Here is a 19608-nt window from a genome sequence, read left to right as displayed (position 1 = left end):
TCGACTTCCTAATCGGCTGATTTCGGAAGACGCGTTCACCACTAGACCAACCCGGTGGGTCTCTTATTCGCTACACTACTTTTATTATTTGTAACTTATACATTACATTATATTGTTGTCTGCTATTCCCACACAGCGTCTAAGTTTTCCGAGTTTTCTTCATAGAATTTACATTATTCGATTTTCATTGTGTTATGTGTTATTTGTATCACTATGTAAATTTTTACTAATTTTCTGTTTTCCGACGCCCAAAATTCATCATTAAATGAATAAATATTAATTTTGAATAAACTTGATATGTTTTTTTGTTTGTGAATTCAGGGTGAGGCACCTCAACTATATAATTACCCAATTTTTATATCAAAACGGCCCTTACATACAAAACATGCCCCGTGTAACAGATTGAATCAAAAGTACTCCAACACCTTTCTAATTTTTAAGATGTTTCAAATGAAGACGTGAAATGTTTTACGGGTCACTCTATCTTTTGGTGATGATATTGATATTTCATCACTTTTAAGTGAGGGGTAAGGATACGAATCAAAATTTTTACATAATACCCCTCATGTGAGTAACTCAATTTAAAGTTCTCATCAAGATAAAAAAAAACGAATGAAAAAATAATAATTTTTTACAATGCTCTGATAAAAAATGAGACTCCTGATTTCCATCTTGTAATTGAATTTTTTTTCATTACAGATACAGTAGATTAAGATGCTTTGTTTTTAATTTACGTTAATTATGATTGAGGAAAAAACTAACATATTATAATAATTAAATATCATTACCGATAATAACATACTTTTGCAATTGGCGTTGATTAACAGGACGTTTTGTTGTACATCACATTTTTTAGTAGATGGATTGAACCATAAGTTGTTCGGACAAGATCGTTCGATTTTTCTAAGGCCGTTCTGCGTATCTTCACATTGATAATAGAAAGAACAATCCAATGGATGTGCGGATAGAGGATTAGTTATATCGCAAATTGGCGCTTCTGTTGTAGTTGTAGCTAGAAAGAAAAAATACAATATTTAAAACTAATATTACACTAAAATTACTGCTTACTGCTCTGCACTGTTGCCAAGAATATTTTTGAGTGTAAATGTATAAACAGACCTGAAATATCATATTAAAACTATATAACATGTGATGTTATATATACGAGGTGTGTGAGAAAAGTAATGAGATTGGTAACACTGCGAGCGATCTGGCAACGCTGTGTCTACCGGTCTGTGCTAGGCCGGTTTGTTCATCCATTCCACATGTTCAATAGAATTTCAACTCCGTTCAGCCCACACATTATTTTTGACAGCGCCATCAGTGAAGTTGTGTTTTTGTTGTGCGTCACGAAAATGGAGCATCGGAATTTAGAGCGACGTTATGCGATAAAAGTTTGTGTTAAACTTGGGGAATCTGCTAGTGTGACCTTTGAAAAGTTGAAACAGGGCTACGGGAAACATTGGTTATCAAGAGCACAAGTTTTCCGCTGGCATAAATTATTTTTGGAAGGCCAAAAACACGTTGAAGATCAACTGCGCTCAAGGAGACCTTTGACTTCAAAATCTGACGAAAACGTTAAGCGTATGAGTGTTCTTGTGAGATCAGACCATCGTTTAACAATAAGGATGATGAATGAAAAGTTAAATTTAAACGCTTTCACCGTATATAAAATTTTGACAGACCATTTGGACATGCGAAAGGTTTGTGCGAAATTGGTGCAGAAAAACCTCACAACGGAACAGAAGGACAATCGAAGAAACGTGTGCGTTGATCTTCTTGAGAGGATCGACAACGATCAAGAATTTTTCAATCGTGTGATCACAGGTGATGATTCCTGGATATTCGAGTACGATCGTGAAACAAATCGGCAAAGCTAAGAGAAGCACACTTCGTCATCTCTCCTTGACCGAAAATATGTCGAATGAGTAAATCAAAGATCAAAACCACGCTGATTTGCTTTTTTGACAGTAGGGATATCGTGCATAAAGAATTTGTTCCTCCAGAACAAACTCTCAACCAAGTGTTTTACAAAGGTGTTCTTGAAAGGCTCATGAAAAGAGTGATTCGCATGAGACCAGACACTGCAGACAGGTGGATGTATCATGGCAATGCCCCGTGTCACACGGCCATTTTCATCAGGGAATTTTTGACCTCTAAACGCATTCGTACGGTTCCTCAACCCTCCTATTCACCTGATTTGTGTCCTTGTGACTCTTTCCTTTTTCTGAAATTGAAACGTGTCTTAAAAGGACGTCATTTTGGAACTCAACTCTGGAGAACATTCAAAAGACTGTCCGACCATCTAAAAGCCGTACCAGTTGAAGCTTTCCAGTGTTGCTACCAGGAGTGGGGACAACGACTCCGCCGGTGTATAGCTGCCCAAGGGAACTACTTTGAAGGGGATAATATTGTTGTTTGAAAAAATAAAAACTTTGATAAGTAAAATGTCAGTCTCATTACTTTTCTCACACACCTCGTATTTGCTTGCAATCGATCAATAGCATGAACAGTTAAACATTTCTGTACATGGTTTAGGGATACAGCATAATAGGAATTTATGTGCCATTTCATAAAAATTGATGAAACTTGGAACATCACAATCTACCTGTAACTGGGTGCATCCAAAAAAGTTGACTGTAGTCAGGGAGTTCAGTAGAAATAAGGCAGAAATTACTTTAGCAGCAGGAAAGATGATGGGCACTGTCTTTTGAGATTTTCTACCACAATATTCATGGATTTTCTTAAGAAGGTTAAAACAATAATCAGGGTATATTTGATGAATCATGAATTAACCATCTTTGATGAAAAAGAAGATTATTTTTCATTGAGACACTCTTTTGTTACTGTGGCAGCAAAATTGTTTTAATTACTTTGCAAGCTCTTCTGCATTCCTCTAGTCATCTGGCTTACCAACTTTTAACCACTTCTGTTTGGAAATGCAAACAAGTGGCTTGCTGAAAAGAGATTTATGCAAAAAAAATAAATCTTAGTACAATCCTATCCTATCTTTATATTATCATACTGTAAGGATGGGATTGAAAAACTTTAATATCATCGAATTGAGTGTATAGACTTGAAAGGAAGTGGTAGTATTAACAAATAAAAAATCATTTTTTTCAAAAAATTCTATCTCTTTTATTTTTACAGGTCCTTACCAGACACTCTTTATGTAAAAGTCTATGTAAGTTATTTATCGATTGCACTTTTGTACTTGAGGGTAAATATCTGGTTAGATTTAAATCATCAAACGTAAAATATTTCTGTTGAATCTACTTCCATACAAAAATAATATTTCCATCACACATATTTCATCTAAAAGGGTAATGTAGATCGATCTTGAGATTGACTCTTAAATCCCATCTTTTGATCGGCTGAAATACAGAAGCTAGTACTAACTCACAGGCCAATTTTAACATAACCCATTCAGTGTTTAAATCGATCATAATCCATCTGATACTTTTTTGCTTTTATCTGTTTTAATCTGCAACTGGAGAAAAATGGATTTTCAACTTTTGTTAAGCTCAATACTAGTTCAGCATTATAAACATAAAAATTCTCATTGAAGTATGCCACATCTCATTGAAGTTGGTACATCCAGAAGCAATATCATTCTTCTGTATTAAAACAGAATCTTCTGTTCGGTGTCTTAGTTACTGACAATTAATCGATTAATTGTTTTACATATTATTCTGATTTAAAGCATTTATTTTTATATCTTTATTTTCGTTAATTTTTTTACTTTCCTGTCTATATAGCGCTATAGCTCTAGAAGGGAAAGTATTGTAAATGGTCCAATTTGGGAATACACAGTTTTCACCGGATCATGACATTTTGACATCTAAGGAACCCAAAAAACCAGAAGGGAATTTTCCAGATGTTAATGTTCGCATGTACGTGTGTTCGGAATTGGCCTCTAATCACCGTATATCTCCAGAACTACTGAACCGATTTTGACCAGACTTGGTCAGATTACTTCTATACACGGGGCATTGATGTTGTTAAGTTTTCATCTTAAAAAGGTCAAGTGGGTGAGGCTGTAGAGCAAGGTCACACTCAGTATCTCAAGATTTTGCCTAATTAAGATCCTATTTTTCTTAGGCGCATTTGTAAACGATTAAAAAATAACAATGTTTGAAAAAAAAAGTTTTTTTCAAGTCTCACCTCATCCCAAAAAATGCCGTCTGCTATATTGTGATGTCACAGGTGAGTGGTAGAATTAAATAAATTAATAATTTGTTTTTTCACTCAAGTATAACTCAACCTATGGGAGTGTCCTTTAATTCTAGATCGCCTCCCCACCCACTGGCTTAACAACCGGCACGACAGGTCAGCTCATTTTGAGTTGGCTCTTTTGAAAATGAATAATATTTAAAGTATAAAATGGTAACTCGGTCTGGCCGGAACTTGAACTTGATTGCCCGGTCGTTTCAGTACCTGGTGCGTTAAGCCTTGTGGCTACACCAGTCTGCTGACCCTACAAGCAAAATTTTGTCTATGCAAGTTGTGAAATTACATTAGCTTAATGCCGACCATCACTGCTACTACTGCCACACCCCTAATGCGCATGCGCTTTAGTTAGAATCATTGAATTAAATAAACAAAATATTATATTTAAATAAAATGATAAATATTTTAAATTAAGTTGGGTGTGTAAGCCATACATCAGAAATAACCGACAGTTATAGGAATTTCCCGTCATGCGGCTTTAGTCCTATAACTGTGTCAGTTTTTTTGATAACTTATTTGTTTATCGATTTTTGAGATTTTATTTTACAAAAAAACCAACAAGACATCACATACTTCTGGCTACTGAGGACTTCAACTTTGATAATCTGCTAATCAGAAGGAAAGTTAAACGTAACAATAAAGTATTTAATTATGCAAATAAAGAATTATGTGGAAAACTATTCTTTGCTGAAAAAAATTTTGAGATACGAGAACTGTGGTGACTATATCTCCTCACCTCTTGGACTGGTTGTAACCAAAACTAAATGGTATGACTCATGTTCAGAAACAATCATACAAAATTTAATAAAAATCAGTACAGCTGGTCTTAAGATATGAAATAAAACAATAATCAATGAAAAATCCTTTTCCAATGAAAACTTATCCTTTTCCCCAGAATTTAATTACTTGGATATAAAACCAAAATGACATACTAATTTAATGAAATCATGTAATTACTAAAAGAATGTGACCAAGTACGTACGCAGCAAAAAAAAGAACGTTTTTTGCTGTAATCATTATGCAGCTTGATTAAGACAATCTACTATGAGAAAGTATTTTACATACGCAAAGAGCATTTTGTAAGTTAATATGTTTGTATTTGGTAACTAAACAAATCCAAAACTACCTTTTTTTTTGAATTTGAAATTGGATAAATGATTAATAAACAATTTAGGTTTTTAAGAGCATATAAAAATTTCTTAATGTTTGTTAGAAAAGACTACGATAATTATTTGTAAAAATACTTACTGCTGGTAGATGTAATTTCCATAGTCGATGATGTTTTTGTAACGGTGGTAGGTTGAGATGTTGATAAACCTGAAAAGAAAATAAATAATACCTTTATTTTATAAAACAAAAAATATAAAATAAAAAACAACAAAATATGTTGAAGAGAAAAAAAAATGTCAAGATTGCCAAAATTCTTGAATAATACTAATTTCCAGTTTGCATTATTCAAGAATTAAAGAATTAAATACTTAATCGCAAACACATCTGAAAGGGAATAACATATTGGCAATTAATATAACAAATATTACACAAACATCGAAAATGCATATCAGAGGTGAAATCCTTTACATCAAGAAGCATAGTACGTTGGTTTGTTTGCTGTATGTGCTCACATTTTTATTTTGAATGAAGCACTTCTACGCCAGATCATAGCACATTATTAAAAGTACATTTTACCAAAGCTTTATCTAAAATATGTTTTATTACTTTTGTTTATTTTAAATATTAAGATGACTATTTTGTGTTTTTTGTCTACATTATTGTTATAATTTTAAAAGTAATGTTTATTACAGAATACATTTTAAAATAATTGGGTTAATACTTGATGTATACTTAAATGATGCTGTAGTTTTCATGAAAGCATTAATTTAAGTGCATTAGATTTAACAGTGCGTAAAGCTGAAAATATAACCAAACCCTCGCTTTAAACAGTATGTTATTTATATTAACATTATAATTTATTATTTTTTGCATTTTGTTAAAAAAAACTGGAAAAGTTTTTTGAAATTTTCTTGAAGTCTTTTGAAATGTTTAAAACTTTGAAATGTGTAAAATACTTTTGGGAAAGGCTCACCCAATCGATTTAGTGGTGAAAGTTCGGGCGACCACGTGGAAATTGCGAAGAGGCAGAGAGGTCGAGGTATTTGGGATGCGGTTTCGAGCCGGGCCAGTACCGGAGCGGAGCGGTATCGTCAATACACCGGTTCTAAATTTCGAACAGTTCCCATCTCCCGCCTTCGGAGGAGGATTTACAGCCTCGCAATGGAAGTATGGCAGCAAGAATGGCACGCCACGACTAAGGGAAGGTCCTTGTATAGATTTATACAGGATCTGGGGCGATGGTATGCCTCTCCTTCGTTTTTAAGGGCAACGGGAGCCCGAGTGCTCTCCAACAGTGTAAATTTAAAACTATATTTGTTTCGGCTCCGTCTGGCAGCTGATGAGCTGTGCGTCTGTGGGGAGGTCTAGTCAAATGAGCATATGATGTTTGACTGCCCTGCTCTTGGGGGGAGCCAGACACCGGGCCCACCCTGGAACTTAGAGGTCACGGGGAAAATGGCCGCTTATAAACGGCGAGTCAGTGTGGCGAGAGCTGCATTGTCGGACCGTGTGGGAGTTCCTCGATGAGGTTGCGTTGTTCAACCGACATCGGTAGATTAGTTATGGGTAAAGTATAATGACTCCTACCCTGCTGCTGTGGGAAGCTAATCCAGAGATAATGGCTGGCCACCGGCCAGATAAAGTTCCAAGCGCTTTAAATGGTGGAAAGGTACTAGCTGGCAATCAGCGACCTAGGCGTGACAGGAAATTGTCTTTTTAGTATAATAACAAGGGGTGCGCCTCCCGGGTTTTAGTTTTAGTTTTGTGACAAGTGAGCGGTCGGGACACGTAAGCAGGTGGTGTACGGCACCGTGCTTAGTCCGCTCACGCTGTTAGGTAAGCTCACTAGGAGCTATTAGATTATCGGTCGCTAAACTGTTTTTGAGGCGCAGTAGCCGTTTTTGGCACGGACATTTGGTCATATGCTCTAGGGCGACCAAATGGGGTGGTGACGGAAGAAATGCCAGTTAAGCAATCTTTATCCTTTTCAAAATGTAGTAATTGACAAGTCCTTAGTTTGTCCAAAGGAAGGCATAATTTTGTTTATGTTTATAATAAAAATTGTGTTTAAAAATTTTTTTACAAAAAAAAATGTTTTAAATTTAAAATGAATAAAAATAATATTCTTTCCTATTGATTATGAGGTGATAAATCACACAGAGAATGACTACATAAAAATGAATAGATTTAATAAAATAATCTATTCTGAACATGAATTAGGATTTAGAACAGTATGTTACTCCCGAAAAGATTAAATCTACTTCCTTTACGTGATCAGCGAAACCAATAAAAACATCAGTTTGATTATTAGGGGACGGAACGCAAGAATGGCGGGAGTTTCAATATTTCTCCCTACAGATCGGACAATGTCCCTTGCTGCTGTATTTTTCTATAATCGGGCGTGTTTCATGAGTTTTATTTATAACTTTACAGTTTTATTTACGGACGGATTTGGTGATTTGCGTTCCGATCTGTTTGGACCCGCGTGTAAGTTTTACAGAGTAAAACAAATTTTACTCTGAAACATCCGTTGCGTTTATTTTTTCCTACAAAAATTTAATTTCCGTTGATCCCAAGGTTAGAAGACACTCCTTGTGACTGACCCTGAAAAAATGTGATTGCACATATACGAGCATCGCATTATCAAGTAAAAGTGATAATAAATTAGTATCAAAAGTATTTACCACAGTCGCAAAGAAGGCTGATCTCATAATCACGACACATTTTATTATCATCACCTCTTTTCCCATTACAAATAAGACCGTAGTCGAGTGTACAAATTACGTCTTCATGAAACTCCTTAAAATGTTTTTGTGTTTTAACATCACGACATCTAATGTCAACCATATTTTTTTTACCGCAACGACCATATTCCTGTAACAAATAAGTAGTTTATTAATAAATGTAAAATACGAGTGAAAGAATTTTAACTAGGTGCTAAAACGTATTTAAAGATGAGCGGTTGAATTTCTGTAAAAATTATTTACTACAAAATAAAAAATTTGTAACCTTGATATATAGGAAAATTTTTTTTCTTCAGTCATTTGACTGGTTTGATGCAGCACTCCAAGATTCCCTATCTAGTGCTAGTCGTTTCATTTCAGTATACCCCTACATTCTAAATCCCTAACAATTTGTTTTACATATTCCAAATATCGTCTGCCTGTACAATTTTTCACATCTACCTGTCCCTCCAATATCAAAGTGACTATTCCAGGATGCCTTAAGATGTGGACTATATTTCTGTCTGGGTTCACCGAACGGCTTTTCGGTATTGCGCGGACATTTTATTGCAGGACCAGCGACTTCTCTTACTGGCTGTTATAGGAAACAGCAATTCTAGCGTTTATAGAACAGCCTCGCCGGAGGCAGTCTGTGTTATAGCCGGAGTCAAACCGATAGATATCTTGGCTAATGAACGTAAGGAACGCTACATTTCTAAGGTAAATAACCTATTGACATCAGAACAAAAGCAGCAAGTTCTGCCATGCGGGTGGAAATGGGGGGGGGGGGGCTTTTTCGAAAAAAACAAAACATTGCTATAACTTTCTTAGTGATAAAAAAACTTTATTTAGATAAGTTTTAGGTCCTTATCCAAAGAATAGTACGATTTTTAAACAAATTCGATATTTTACTTAATAAGGAAGTTATAGCGATGTTTGGTTTTTTCAAAAAAGCCCCCCCATTTCCACCCGCATGGTTTGAATTTGGCCATTAACAAACTTGACCGAGATTTTGGGCTGATTTACTTTTAAGGAACAATTTAAAAGTGACTGGCGCAAACTTACGCCAGTTATTGTGTCCACAAAAATGTGAAATATTATATATTTTATATATGCTTTTTTAAGAGTAGGGGTATCGTGCATAAAGAATTTGTTCCTCCAGGACAAAACGGTCAACCAAGTGTTTTAAAAAGGTGGCCTTGAAAGGCTCAGGAAAAGAGTGATTCGCGTGAGACCAGACATTGCAGACAAGTGGATGCTTCATCGTGACAATGCCCCGTGTCATACGGCCATTTTCATCAGGGAATGTTTGCCTTCAAAACGCATTCCTACGGTTCCTCAACCTTCCTATTCACCTGATTTGAATCCTTGTGAGTTTTTCCTTTTTCCGAAATTGAAACGTGTCTTAAAAGGATGTCATTTGGAACTCTGGAGAACATTCAAAAGACTGTGACCGACAAGTTAAAAGTCCCACCAGTTGAAGCCTTCCAGTGCTGCTACCAGGAGTGGGAACAACGACTCCGCCGGCCCGAGGGAACAACTTTGAAGGGGGTAATATTATTGTTTGAAAAAAATAACAAATTTGCTAAGTAAAAAGTCAGTCTCATTACTTTTCTCAAACATCTCGTACCTGACGTCAACAGGACACGCACAACTATTAGGACGATGCAATTGCCGCATGACTGTGCGCCACATACTTGTGGATTGCATACGTTATGCGGTTTTGTGTCGTAAATTTAAATTGCCCAGCAATTTCCGTCAATTTTTGGGCAATTACAACGAAGTTTTAGACCGGATGTACCTGTTTTTGCATCGTGCTAGTCTTATAAGTAAAATTTGATATTGTGGTGTATAGTTTTAGGTAAAGTTTTTAGTGTATCCGTTTTATTATTTATTTTTATGTTTCTGGTTTGTTTGTTTGTTCTGTTATCTGAAAAGGGGCCCTTTACATCCGTCTCAGGTATTGTAAAATTCTATATTTATGTAAATTTTATACCGTTTATTGTTTTTATTTTTCATTTAAATAATTTTTGTCGTATTTTAAAATACCGACTGCGATAAAGTCGTCAGTGATATTAGATATAAGTTTAATTCCATATTTAATATTTTTGCTTTTATATATATGTATATTTTTTATGTTAGTTGTAGTTTTTTAGTTTCGTTACAGTTTTTATTTTAGTTCTTAGTATTTCTGCTAACCGATCCCTTTACACCCCCTTTCGGAGTTTGTAAAGTTTTATTTTTGCTAATTTTATATATCTTTATTCTGCTTTACGGAGGTAGAGGAATTTTGTTATTTGGGAAGTAGAATTACTAAAGATGAACAAAGCAGGAGCGATATAAAATGCCGAATAGCAAACAAGCGAAACGAGCCTTCAGTAAGAAATATAATTTGTTTACATCAAAAATTAATTTAAATGTCAGGAAAAGATTTTTGAAAGTGTATGTTGAGTGTCGCTTTATATGGAAGTGAAACTTGGACGATAGGAGTATCTGAGAAGAAAAGATTAGAAGCTTTTGAAATGCGGCGCTATAGGAGAATGTTAAAAATTAGATGGGTGGATAAAGTGACAAATGAAGAGGTATTGCCGCAAATAGATGAAGAAAGAAGCGTTTGGAAAAATATAGTTAAAAGAAGAGACAGACTTATAGGCCACATACTAAGGCATCCTGGAATAGTCGTTTTAATATTGGGAGGGCAGGTAGAAGGGAAAAATTGTGTAGGCAGGCCACGTTTGGAATATGTAAAACAAATTGTTAGGGATGTAGGATGTAGAGGGTATACTGAAATGAAACGACTAGCACTAGATAGGAAATCTTGGAGAGCTCTACAAACCAGTCAAATGACTGAAGACAAAAAAAAGTTCTGTTTATTATATTACGCTTATTTTTAATTATTTATGAAAGGTGGTTTTATTCCGGGCGATCATAACACGAAAGTGTTTTTCGCCCACAAAAAAACAAAAAAAAAACCAGCAACAGAACTGTAGTTGAGAAGTAATAAAAATACAACAATGATTGAATGGAAAAGACAGAGTAAAACGAATGATTTTAAAAATGAATGAAAGTGATCCTTGAATAACCATTCAAGGAATGGTTATTGTCTTTACAACTAGCAAGAGTATAAGAATACTTAAATTAAATGTATCGAATGGCTAGCTTAAATTTTTTGAAAAAATACATCAATGTAATCAAGCTTGTTTAAAGCCAGTTACATCACAATTAGTGCATTAACATGAAAGAGCAAACTGTTGTAACTTTTTGAAGATATTATTTGCAGAACACAGTAATGAAATTGAATTTTACTTTTTAGATTACTTATGTCAAAGTTATCTGGCTGAACGTAGAGATAAATATTACATAGTTTATAACAATTTGTTTTGAATAAAATAATTTAATTCTAATAAGAGTAAACTAAAGAGAGAGCTTTATAGTTTTATAATCTCACCTACGTGAAACAGGATCTCTAAAATAAGTACTTGTCAAAACAAAAACTTTATTTTTCCTTTGAAAGGTTTCATCTTTAGAAAAGTTAACTGCAAAAGTACCTCAATAATATTAAAAAAAAAAAAAAAATTACCGTATTCCTTTTGACATTATCATTATTGATGTCGGCTGTATAATTTGCAAATTCCTCAAGGTACGGCAAATCTTCAAAATCACCGTCAGAAGGCCCTTTAGGATGGTTTCTATTAAACCACGGCGTCCAACCGGGTACACAACGGTCGGCAGAGTCTTCCATTGTTGATAGAAATTCCGTTGTACTTTCAAATGTTGAAGAAGTACAAGGTTGACCGATACATGTTTTTTTATGTCTTGAACAGTAACTGAAATGAAAAAAAAAGTAATATTAATTTAAATAAATTTATAAAATATAATATACGGAATAAAAGTAAAATTTTATTTTCTATAAAAACTTATTTTTGTTATTTCACGTAGTCACTATTTCCAGTTATAGACGTGTTCTAATGGAAAACGAATTTCCTTATTCCATTAAAGAAGAATCTGGCGGTGTTTCCTTAATTCAAGACTCACTGCATCCTTTAGTTACCTCAATATCTCTCTTTAAATGCAAAAATAAGTGAAAATCTGCAACACTGTTTGTAGAGGATTGTATTTTGAATTTTTTTTATTATGGTAAACGTAACGCTGATATTCTACGCTCACTCAACTTCCATCTCATTGCAATACTGAAAAAGGATATCATCTTCCTTATCACGATAACATTTCAGAAGATGTTTGCAATATTCCCCTCATTGTTGTTAGTTTTGTTTCTCTAAGTTATGTCTGGCATCCACTATAAACAAATTGTACGGTAGCTCAGTTGCACAATAACGAGTCCTGCTTGTACTTCTGAACGAGTAGTTCAAAAGAACTACTGAACTACAAAACAAATAAAGAACTAGAAGTATTGGAAAGTTAAAAAATGGTCCTAAATTGGTCAAAACCCCAAGAGAATAGCAGATAAACTGAAATCGCTACACTTTATCCTCAGAATAAAAGAAGGAATAATCACGCTGGCTGCTAAATGTAAATATATTATTGAGAGTTACAGATCTCATTGCACCGATACAAGGAAGAAGGAATGAAAATCAACGACCGGGAAAGGATAGTGGGAAGGAACGATCGACCTACAGGAAAATATAATTTTCTACGTTTTCAAGACTGATTAAACAGGTTAAGCGAATAAATAAAAGCTACAAAAACATATCTAAACTTAAACGATGGTATTCCTTACCAAGAATAACAGTCGTCTCCTTCCATTAAATCACCCTCAAAATAATCTTTACCATCTTCGGTCAAACAAACCGGATTACACATCGATAACGGAACGCATTGCATTTCAGTCGTATTTGAGTACACTTCACCGGTAGGACATGTCTTTGCTTCACACCCTGAATAGGATAAAATAGAAAAAAATAAATCAATGTACACTGTATAGTTTTATATAAATTAAAGGTGGTTCACACAAATAGCATTTTAAAAAACTTTAACACGTCCGCTGCGGAATTATTTAAATCGCATTTTACAGTGTTCTGGTCCCCGGACACCGGAAACAATCTTGCGTTTAGTGCGGTTGGGTTTGACTGAAAACTCACCTCAGTGCGGGTGTTTCTTTTCTTTAACTTTTTTTTTTAATTATTCTATAAAATGTTGTGGGAAGGAATAAACGATTTTAAAGGTTTTTTTTTAAATAAATAACTACCAAAGTTAAAGTTACAGTAGTTCCACGGTAACTAAATTTGACAAACAAAATTTGTCGCAAAAAACAGTAGCTATTGGTTTCTTTACTCAACATTCTTGTTTGAACTTCTTCAGTCCAGAAATTTATAAATGCTGCCATTCCGCTGAATACTGCTTTATTTCAATGTTCGAATAAGAAGTCAAGGTTTCATCTAGGGTAACCGTGCTATCAAACAATTCATTATTTTCATAATGCTGCAAAAATTAATGCTCTGTATCAAGGCATTTTTTCTTGCGCATATTGGTTAACATCTTTGGCACCCAATTTTTCAGTCAAAACTTCATAAATTAAAAATTGTGAAACATCAAAGAAAATCGTCAGTTTTCTTAAAATTTTTCACCAACTTTTTAAATAAAATAACTTGTTATCACTTATGACCGGTCACTATGTTCTTCATCACGAGAGTTCATTCACTCTTCTCGAAATGAATGGCAACACTGTCTTACTTTAGCATCACTCATAATATCTAGTCTGTAATTACCCAAATTTGCCTACAAATTTCAGCCGCAGTATTATTTTTTGTCATCAAAATTCTGATTACTTCTTTTACTTCACAATGGACAGGATCAAAAATTGTTGCGCTCATTATAAATGGATTAATGTACACAATTAACAACAAAATTACTAAACTATCGTTGCTAACAGCCAACTATTGATTGAAATAACTAAGCTTTGTAAATACCATCTATTTACATTGTTATATAGGTGGTAAATTCAAAATGGACCTTACTTTAAAAACAAGCCTGATATATACATAATTGAATAAGTTTTCCAGCAACTTCTGTGATGAAAATGTAATTTCTTTCATTCAAGAAGTTCTATAATTGATTCCTAACCAGGCTAAGTAGATTTTTAACGATACAAATTTCATTTCATAAATAAGGGTGAATGTAACTGTCTGCCAGTTACTGGCAATATGAATAAATAAATAACTAAATTAAAAGACGGAGATAAATAATATTTAAATATCAGGTTGTAAGGCAAAGCTTTCAGAAAGTTATTCAAGTGTTCTTACAACAATGGCTGTGAACTTCACGTCAGATAAGACTATAAATAGTGAACATTCTTTATATCATTTCTAAAGATAATTTTTGTACCTTTAGTTTAAAATATTTTTGTTTTATAGTTTAAAATACTGTGTACTAAATACTAACATTCAGCTATTATAAAAAAAAAGAACACATGAAACATTTTAAATAATTCATAATTAAAAAAAAACAAAACAAATGCTACATAGTTTTACATTAAAAGTAATTTTTTTTTAATTTCTGTTATGAAAAATGCAAGCATATAATTCCCATGGCTTTCCAGCAGGGAATGACAGTAGGAAGATGGCACTGATTTGATATATTAATACATTCTGTAAGTTTGAATACTTGAAAATTACATACATTGTGATGATGATTTCATACAGAATTCTACAAATGTTTAAAAATGTATACAAATTGGAATCAGAAATTTTAGGATGAAGGTTTCCATGTACATCAAGAGAAGAGATGGTCGCATTAGACAAGACTATATCTGTAGTCACCATAAATCCACTACATGTACTTACATAAACTTAAAACACTGTATTGTGCAACCGATAGTTTTGAAGATTGAACTAGTGCAAGTACTCGGTATTAACAAAAAAAAAGAAAAGATTTTTGTTTCTGAATCGAAATGCTGAAATGAGAAGTTAATAGTTTCACGGAATCATTATCTTCAGCAACTTTTCAGATGTGTACTACTATGAACTGCCACACTGTACTGATATAGGGGACTGAAAGTACCAGTGCGATTACTGAATATGAGCATAGCTCACCAAAGGTAATGAATTTTGTGCTTGCAGCGATAAAATTTTAGTCTGTTGTAAAAATACTGGTTCATATCTCAGTTTAATGCAAACAGGGATGATTATATTTACCGACAAGACTGTCTGCGTCATTACTGAAATGAAATGTCATGGTACCTCAATGAAAATACACCAAAGCTTAGGATACTATGCACAAGTAGCAATGATGGGACATTAATGCGCTTGGCATTTTTATTACGGGATTCATGAAGGATAATACTTTTGTTATCCTCAATGGTGATCATGCGGGACTTTCAAACCATTATCACTATTGCTGTAACACTAATAGAAAGTGAGATTTTCACGCTGGGGTGGGATGAAATGGAGCACTGTTCATTGCTCCATTTCGTTTAGTACAAATGTGTAGATATTAATCAACTGTATGAAAAGTAAAAATAAAACCGCCATTCATTTACCTTTATTTAAATATAATACAATTTACAAGAATCTGTTTCACATTTTTTTAATAGTAATTACTAAAAATGTTTTACAGGAGTACAGAAAACCATGTACCATAGTTTTTTTTATGGTCACACTAAATATACGGTGTACAAATATTAAAAAGAAACAAAAAGTAATTTATTACCTTCTACACAAACATCTTGCTTACACAGCTGCGTTAACGATTTATGAAGTAAAATGTTATCGCAAGTTTCCAACGGACATGTTTGTACACACGGTTTATATTCTGAACATTTTTCATCGCATTGTATCGCTAATTATGAAACAAACAAACAAAAAAAATATTTACACAAGTAATAATTAAAAATTAACAAGAAAACATTCTGTAATAGACAATTTTTTACTAAATTATATCAATATATCAGAGAAATAATGAATTAATAATCTTTATTAAAAAAGGTAGACGGGAAGAAAATCGTATAACTTCTGATCGTGTATTCTCAAAACCGATGAACATCCACAACAACTGGATTACACAAAGTTGCCAAGTTGGAAAAAAAATTATTGTCAATAACGAAAATGTCCGAGACTTATCTGATATGTGTAGCACCACCACCTTGTGACAAATTATAATAAATGACACTGTTCATAGTTCTACTGCTTATGTTTTTAATGTGCATAAAGCAACAGCTGGCTAGTGAATGGCTAGTGAAGCCATTCGACTTCTATGTCGAATGGCTATGTCTATGCCAACTATTTTTATGTTTCTGGTTTGTTTGTTTGTTCTGTTATCTTAAAAGGGACACCCGTCTCAGGTATTGTAAAATTCTATATTTATGTAAATTTTATACCGTTTTTTGTTTTTATTTTTCATTTAAATAATTTTTGTCGTATTTTAAAATACCGACTGCGATAAAGTCGTCAGTGATATTAGATATAAGTTTAATTCCATATTTAATATTTTTGCTTTTATATATATGTATATTTTTTATGTTAGTTGTAGTTTTTTAGTTTCGTTATAGTTTTTATTTTAGTTCTTAGTATTTCTGCTAACCGATCGCTTTACACCCCCTTTCGGAGTTTGTAAAGTTTTATTTTTGCTAATTTTATATATCTTTATTCTGCTTTACGGAGGTAGAGGAATTTTGTTATTTGGGAAGTAGAATTACTAAAGATGAACAAAGCAGGAGCGATATAAAATGCCGAATAGCACAAGCTAAACCAGCCTTCAGTAAGAAATATAATTTGTTTACATCAAAAATTAATTTAAATGTCAGGAAAAAATTTTTGAAAGTGTATGTTTGGAGTGTCGCTTTATATCGAAGTGAAACTTGGACGATCGGAGTATCTGAGAAGAAAAGATTAGAAGCTTTTGAAATGCGGTGCTATAGGAGAATGTTAAAAATCAGATGGGTGGATAAAGTGACAAATGAAGAGGTATTGCGGCAAATAGATGAAGAAAGAAGCGTTTGGAAAAATATAGTTAAAAGAAGAGACAGACTTATAGGCCACATACTAAGGCATCCTGGAATAGTCGCTTTAATATTGGAATGACAGGTAGAAGGGAAAAATTGTGTAGGCAGGCCACGTTTGGAGTATGTAAAACAAATTGTTGGGGATGTAGGATGTAGAGGGTATACTGAAATGAAACGACTAGCACTAGATAGGGAATCTTGGAGAGCTGCATCAAACCAGTCAAATTACTGAAGACAAAAAAAAAAAAAAATTCTCTAAGATGACCACCTCTGAAGAACAAAATTTTCCGTTACCACAGGTGTCCTTTTTGAAGAAAGATTGCTGTATGTGTAAATATATTAAATGTGTGATAGGAAATTTTATTGTTTCTGAAATAATTTTTAGAAATTACTTTATTAAAAAATGAAAAATTGAAAATCCCAATTTTAAATGTAATTTAAGAAAGGGAAATTTAGGTGGAATAAAAAAATGTATTTGTTACTTACAAAAGAGATTTAATAAAAAGCTATTACTTACATAATCGTTAAAGAATATGCTCAAAATGCCCACCCCTTGCGGGTTTCAGAAAATTAGCAGAAACCTTTTTTTAAGAGTCGCATTGGAAATATTCGCGATTAAGTCTATATAGTGTGAGGATTATTTTTGAAGGGCTCGGACTTAATATAGCCCCACAAAAAGCAGTCAGGAAATGTGAAATCTGGGAACCTTGGAGGCCATAAGTCCTTACTTATTATTCGATCGTCAAAGAACTCTTGCAGAAAATCCACGGTTTCTCGAGATGTGTGGCATGTAGCGCCGTCTTTCTGAAACCAGCAATACCGTTCTTGAGGTTCCAGGAGGGACACAAATCGGCGTACAATATTCCTGTATACTTCACCGTTTACTGTCTGTTCGAAGAATACGGGTCCGACTAAACGATGACGAGATATCGCACATCCAATTTTTTCAGGATGCAAAGATTTGTCTTGTAAAGCGTTAGGATTTTCAACCGTACAAATTCGACGGTTTTGACTGTTCACGTAACCGTCGAGATGGATCCAAGCCTCATTACTAAAGAAACTGTGTTTAAAAATTCGATTCCGTTATCGTTTACGAGAGACCTAAACCGACGGCGATATTGCAATCGCTTGTTTAAATTTGGAGGCTGAAGCTCTTTGACTAGTCGTACGCGATACGGATACGATTCCAATTTTTTAGCGGCTTTCCGAACACTTGAATACGACAAACGGACTTGCACGGAAAGTTTTCGTAAACTTTTCTGTGAAGAATTGAGCGATCTTGTTTTCACATTCTCTAAAACTTCATCTGTCAAGCAGTTGGTCGACCGCTACGTTTTCTGTCGCAAACACTACCTCTCTCTCTCGAAATCGGTTTTCTAGCCTAGAAATTGACATTTTTTTCTGGCGGAGGAACACCAACAAATTTAATTTGGAATTATTCTTTTACACTCGCGTACGATTTCGTAGCAAAATATCGTTCAAGAATGAAAACTCGTTCTACGGTAAAAGACATTCTGTTCGTAATACGAACGGCACAAAAGTTTACACAGGTCAACGAGAATCTACTCGCACTGCCGTATCTATACCGGTTGAGTAGCGCTACCGACTTCGTGTCACAAAACAAAATTTCTCTTTCCTAGAAAAAAATTACCAGACATTAACAATCGGGTAACAGGACTAAAAAATCATCCTGTAGTAAAGAATGCGTTTAGAAAGATTGCAGTTGCAGCGATAAAATTTTTTTTCGCTCTTTTATGCCACTCTGACAATCATGCCAAATCTATAGTCATAGTGTTAAATGAATGCCAACATCGGTATGAATTAGACTCTTTACTATACTTACGACATAACTCTTGCGATCGCCATTTTATATATACACCATGAGCATTACATTCTTGGGCATATGCGGCAACTGCTGTACAAAGACATTCGCAATCACCACCTTGATCGCAGGCGCAAGTATCAAAAATACATCTACAAAAACAAAAATCATACAAGATTCAATAAAATTATATTGCACTACGTAAATAACATAATGATAACTAAATTTTTTTGTATGTTGCAAAATAAAAAAATAATCGGGAAATTTTTAAATCTGAATACTAATTTTTGACAGAGTTCATCTTTTTCCCCGCAATGGCTAGTATGTCTAAAAAGCATATCAATAGTTTCAGCTATATTAGAAGTGTACTTCAAATTCGGTAGTCAAGTAATTATAATATATTTTATTACATGTGACAATTTATTTTGTTGAAAAATGACAATGTATTGAACTTTGGGTTAAAATGCAGTGATGAATTGATAAATATGTAAACAAAACCTTTTGGCAAGGATATTACGGAGATGAACAGTTTAAAGGTTGTGAAAACTGGAACTTAGAGGTCAAGGGGAAAATTGGCCACTCACAAGCGGCGAGTCGATGTGGCATGAGCCTCATTGTCGGACCGTGTGGGAGTTCCTTGATGCGGTTGCTTTGTTCAACAGACATCAGTAGTTTGCCTAAGGGAAAAGACTCCTACCGTGCTGCTGTAGGAAGCTGATCGAGAGATATGGCTGGTTACCAGCCAGATTAGGGCTTCAACCGCTTTA

At 34.0% G+C, this 19608-nt stretch overlaps 1 protein-coding gene across 1 annotated transcript in view; it reads right to left on the bottom strand.

Annotated features, from left to right (window-relative positions):
* The window catches only part of Hml (hemolectin), a 278319-nt gene that overhangs the window by 127769 nt on the left and 130942 nt on the right, over positions 1-19608 (bottom strand). The window contains exons 31-37 of the mRNA XM_075381665.1: positions 18863-18993; positions 15729-15857; positions 12802-12958; positions 11644-11890; positions 8025-8214; positions 5479-5547; positions 803-1012 (exon numbers count right to left, since the gene is read on the bottom strand). Of these exons, the coding sequence (XP_075237780.1) occupies positions 803-1012; positions 5479-5547; positions 8025-8214; positions 11644-11890; positions 12802-12958; positions 15729-15857; positions 18863-18993 (1133 nt within the window). The remainder of the gene's footprint in view (positions 1-802; positions 1013-5478; positions 5548-8024; positions 8215-11643; positions 11891-12801; positions 12959-15728; positions 15858-18862; positions 18994-19608) is intronic.

Source organism: Lycorma delicatula, chromosome 13 (genome assembly GCF_047948215.1).
Source record: "Lycorma delicatula isolate Av1 chromosome 13, ASM4794821v1, whole genome shotgun sequence".
NCBI lineage: Eukaryota > Metazoa > Arthropoda > Insecta > Hemiptera > Fulgoridae > Lycorma > Lycorma delicatula.
The sequence above is the reverse complement of the archived record's forward strand: the minus strand, read 5'-3'. Positions and strand labels throughout refer to the sequence as shown.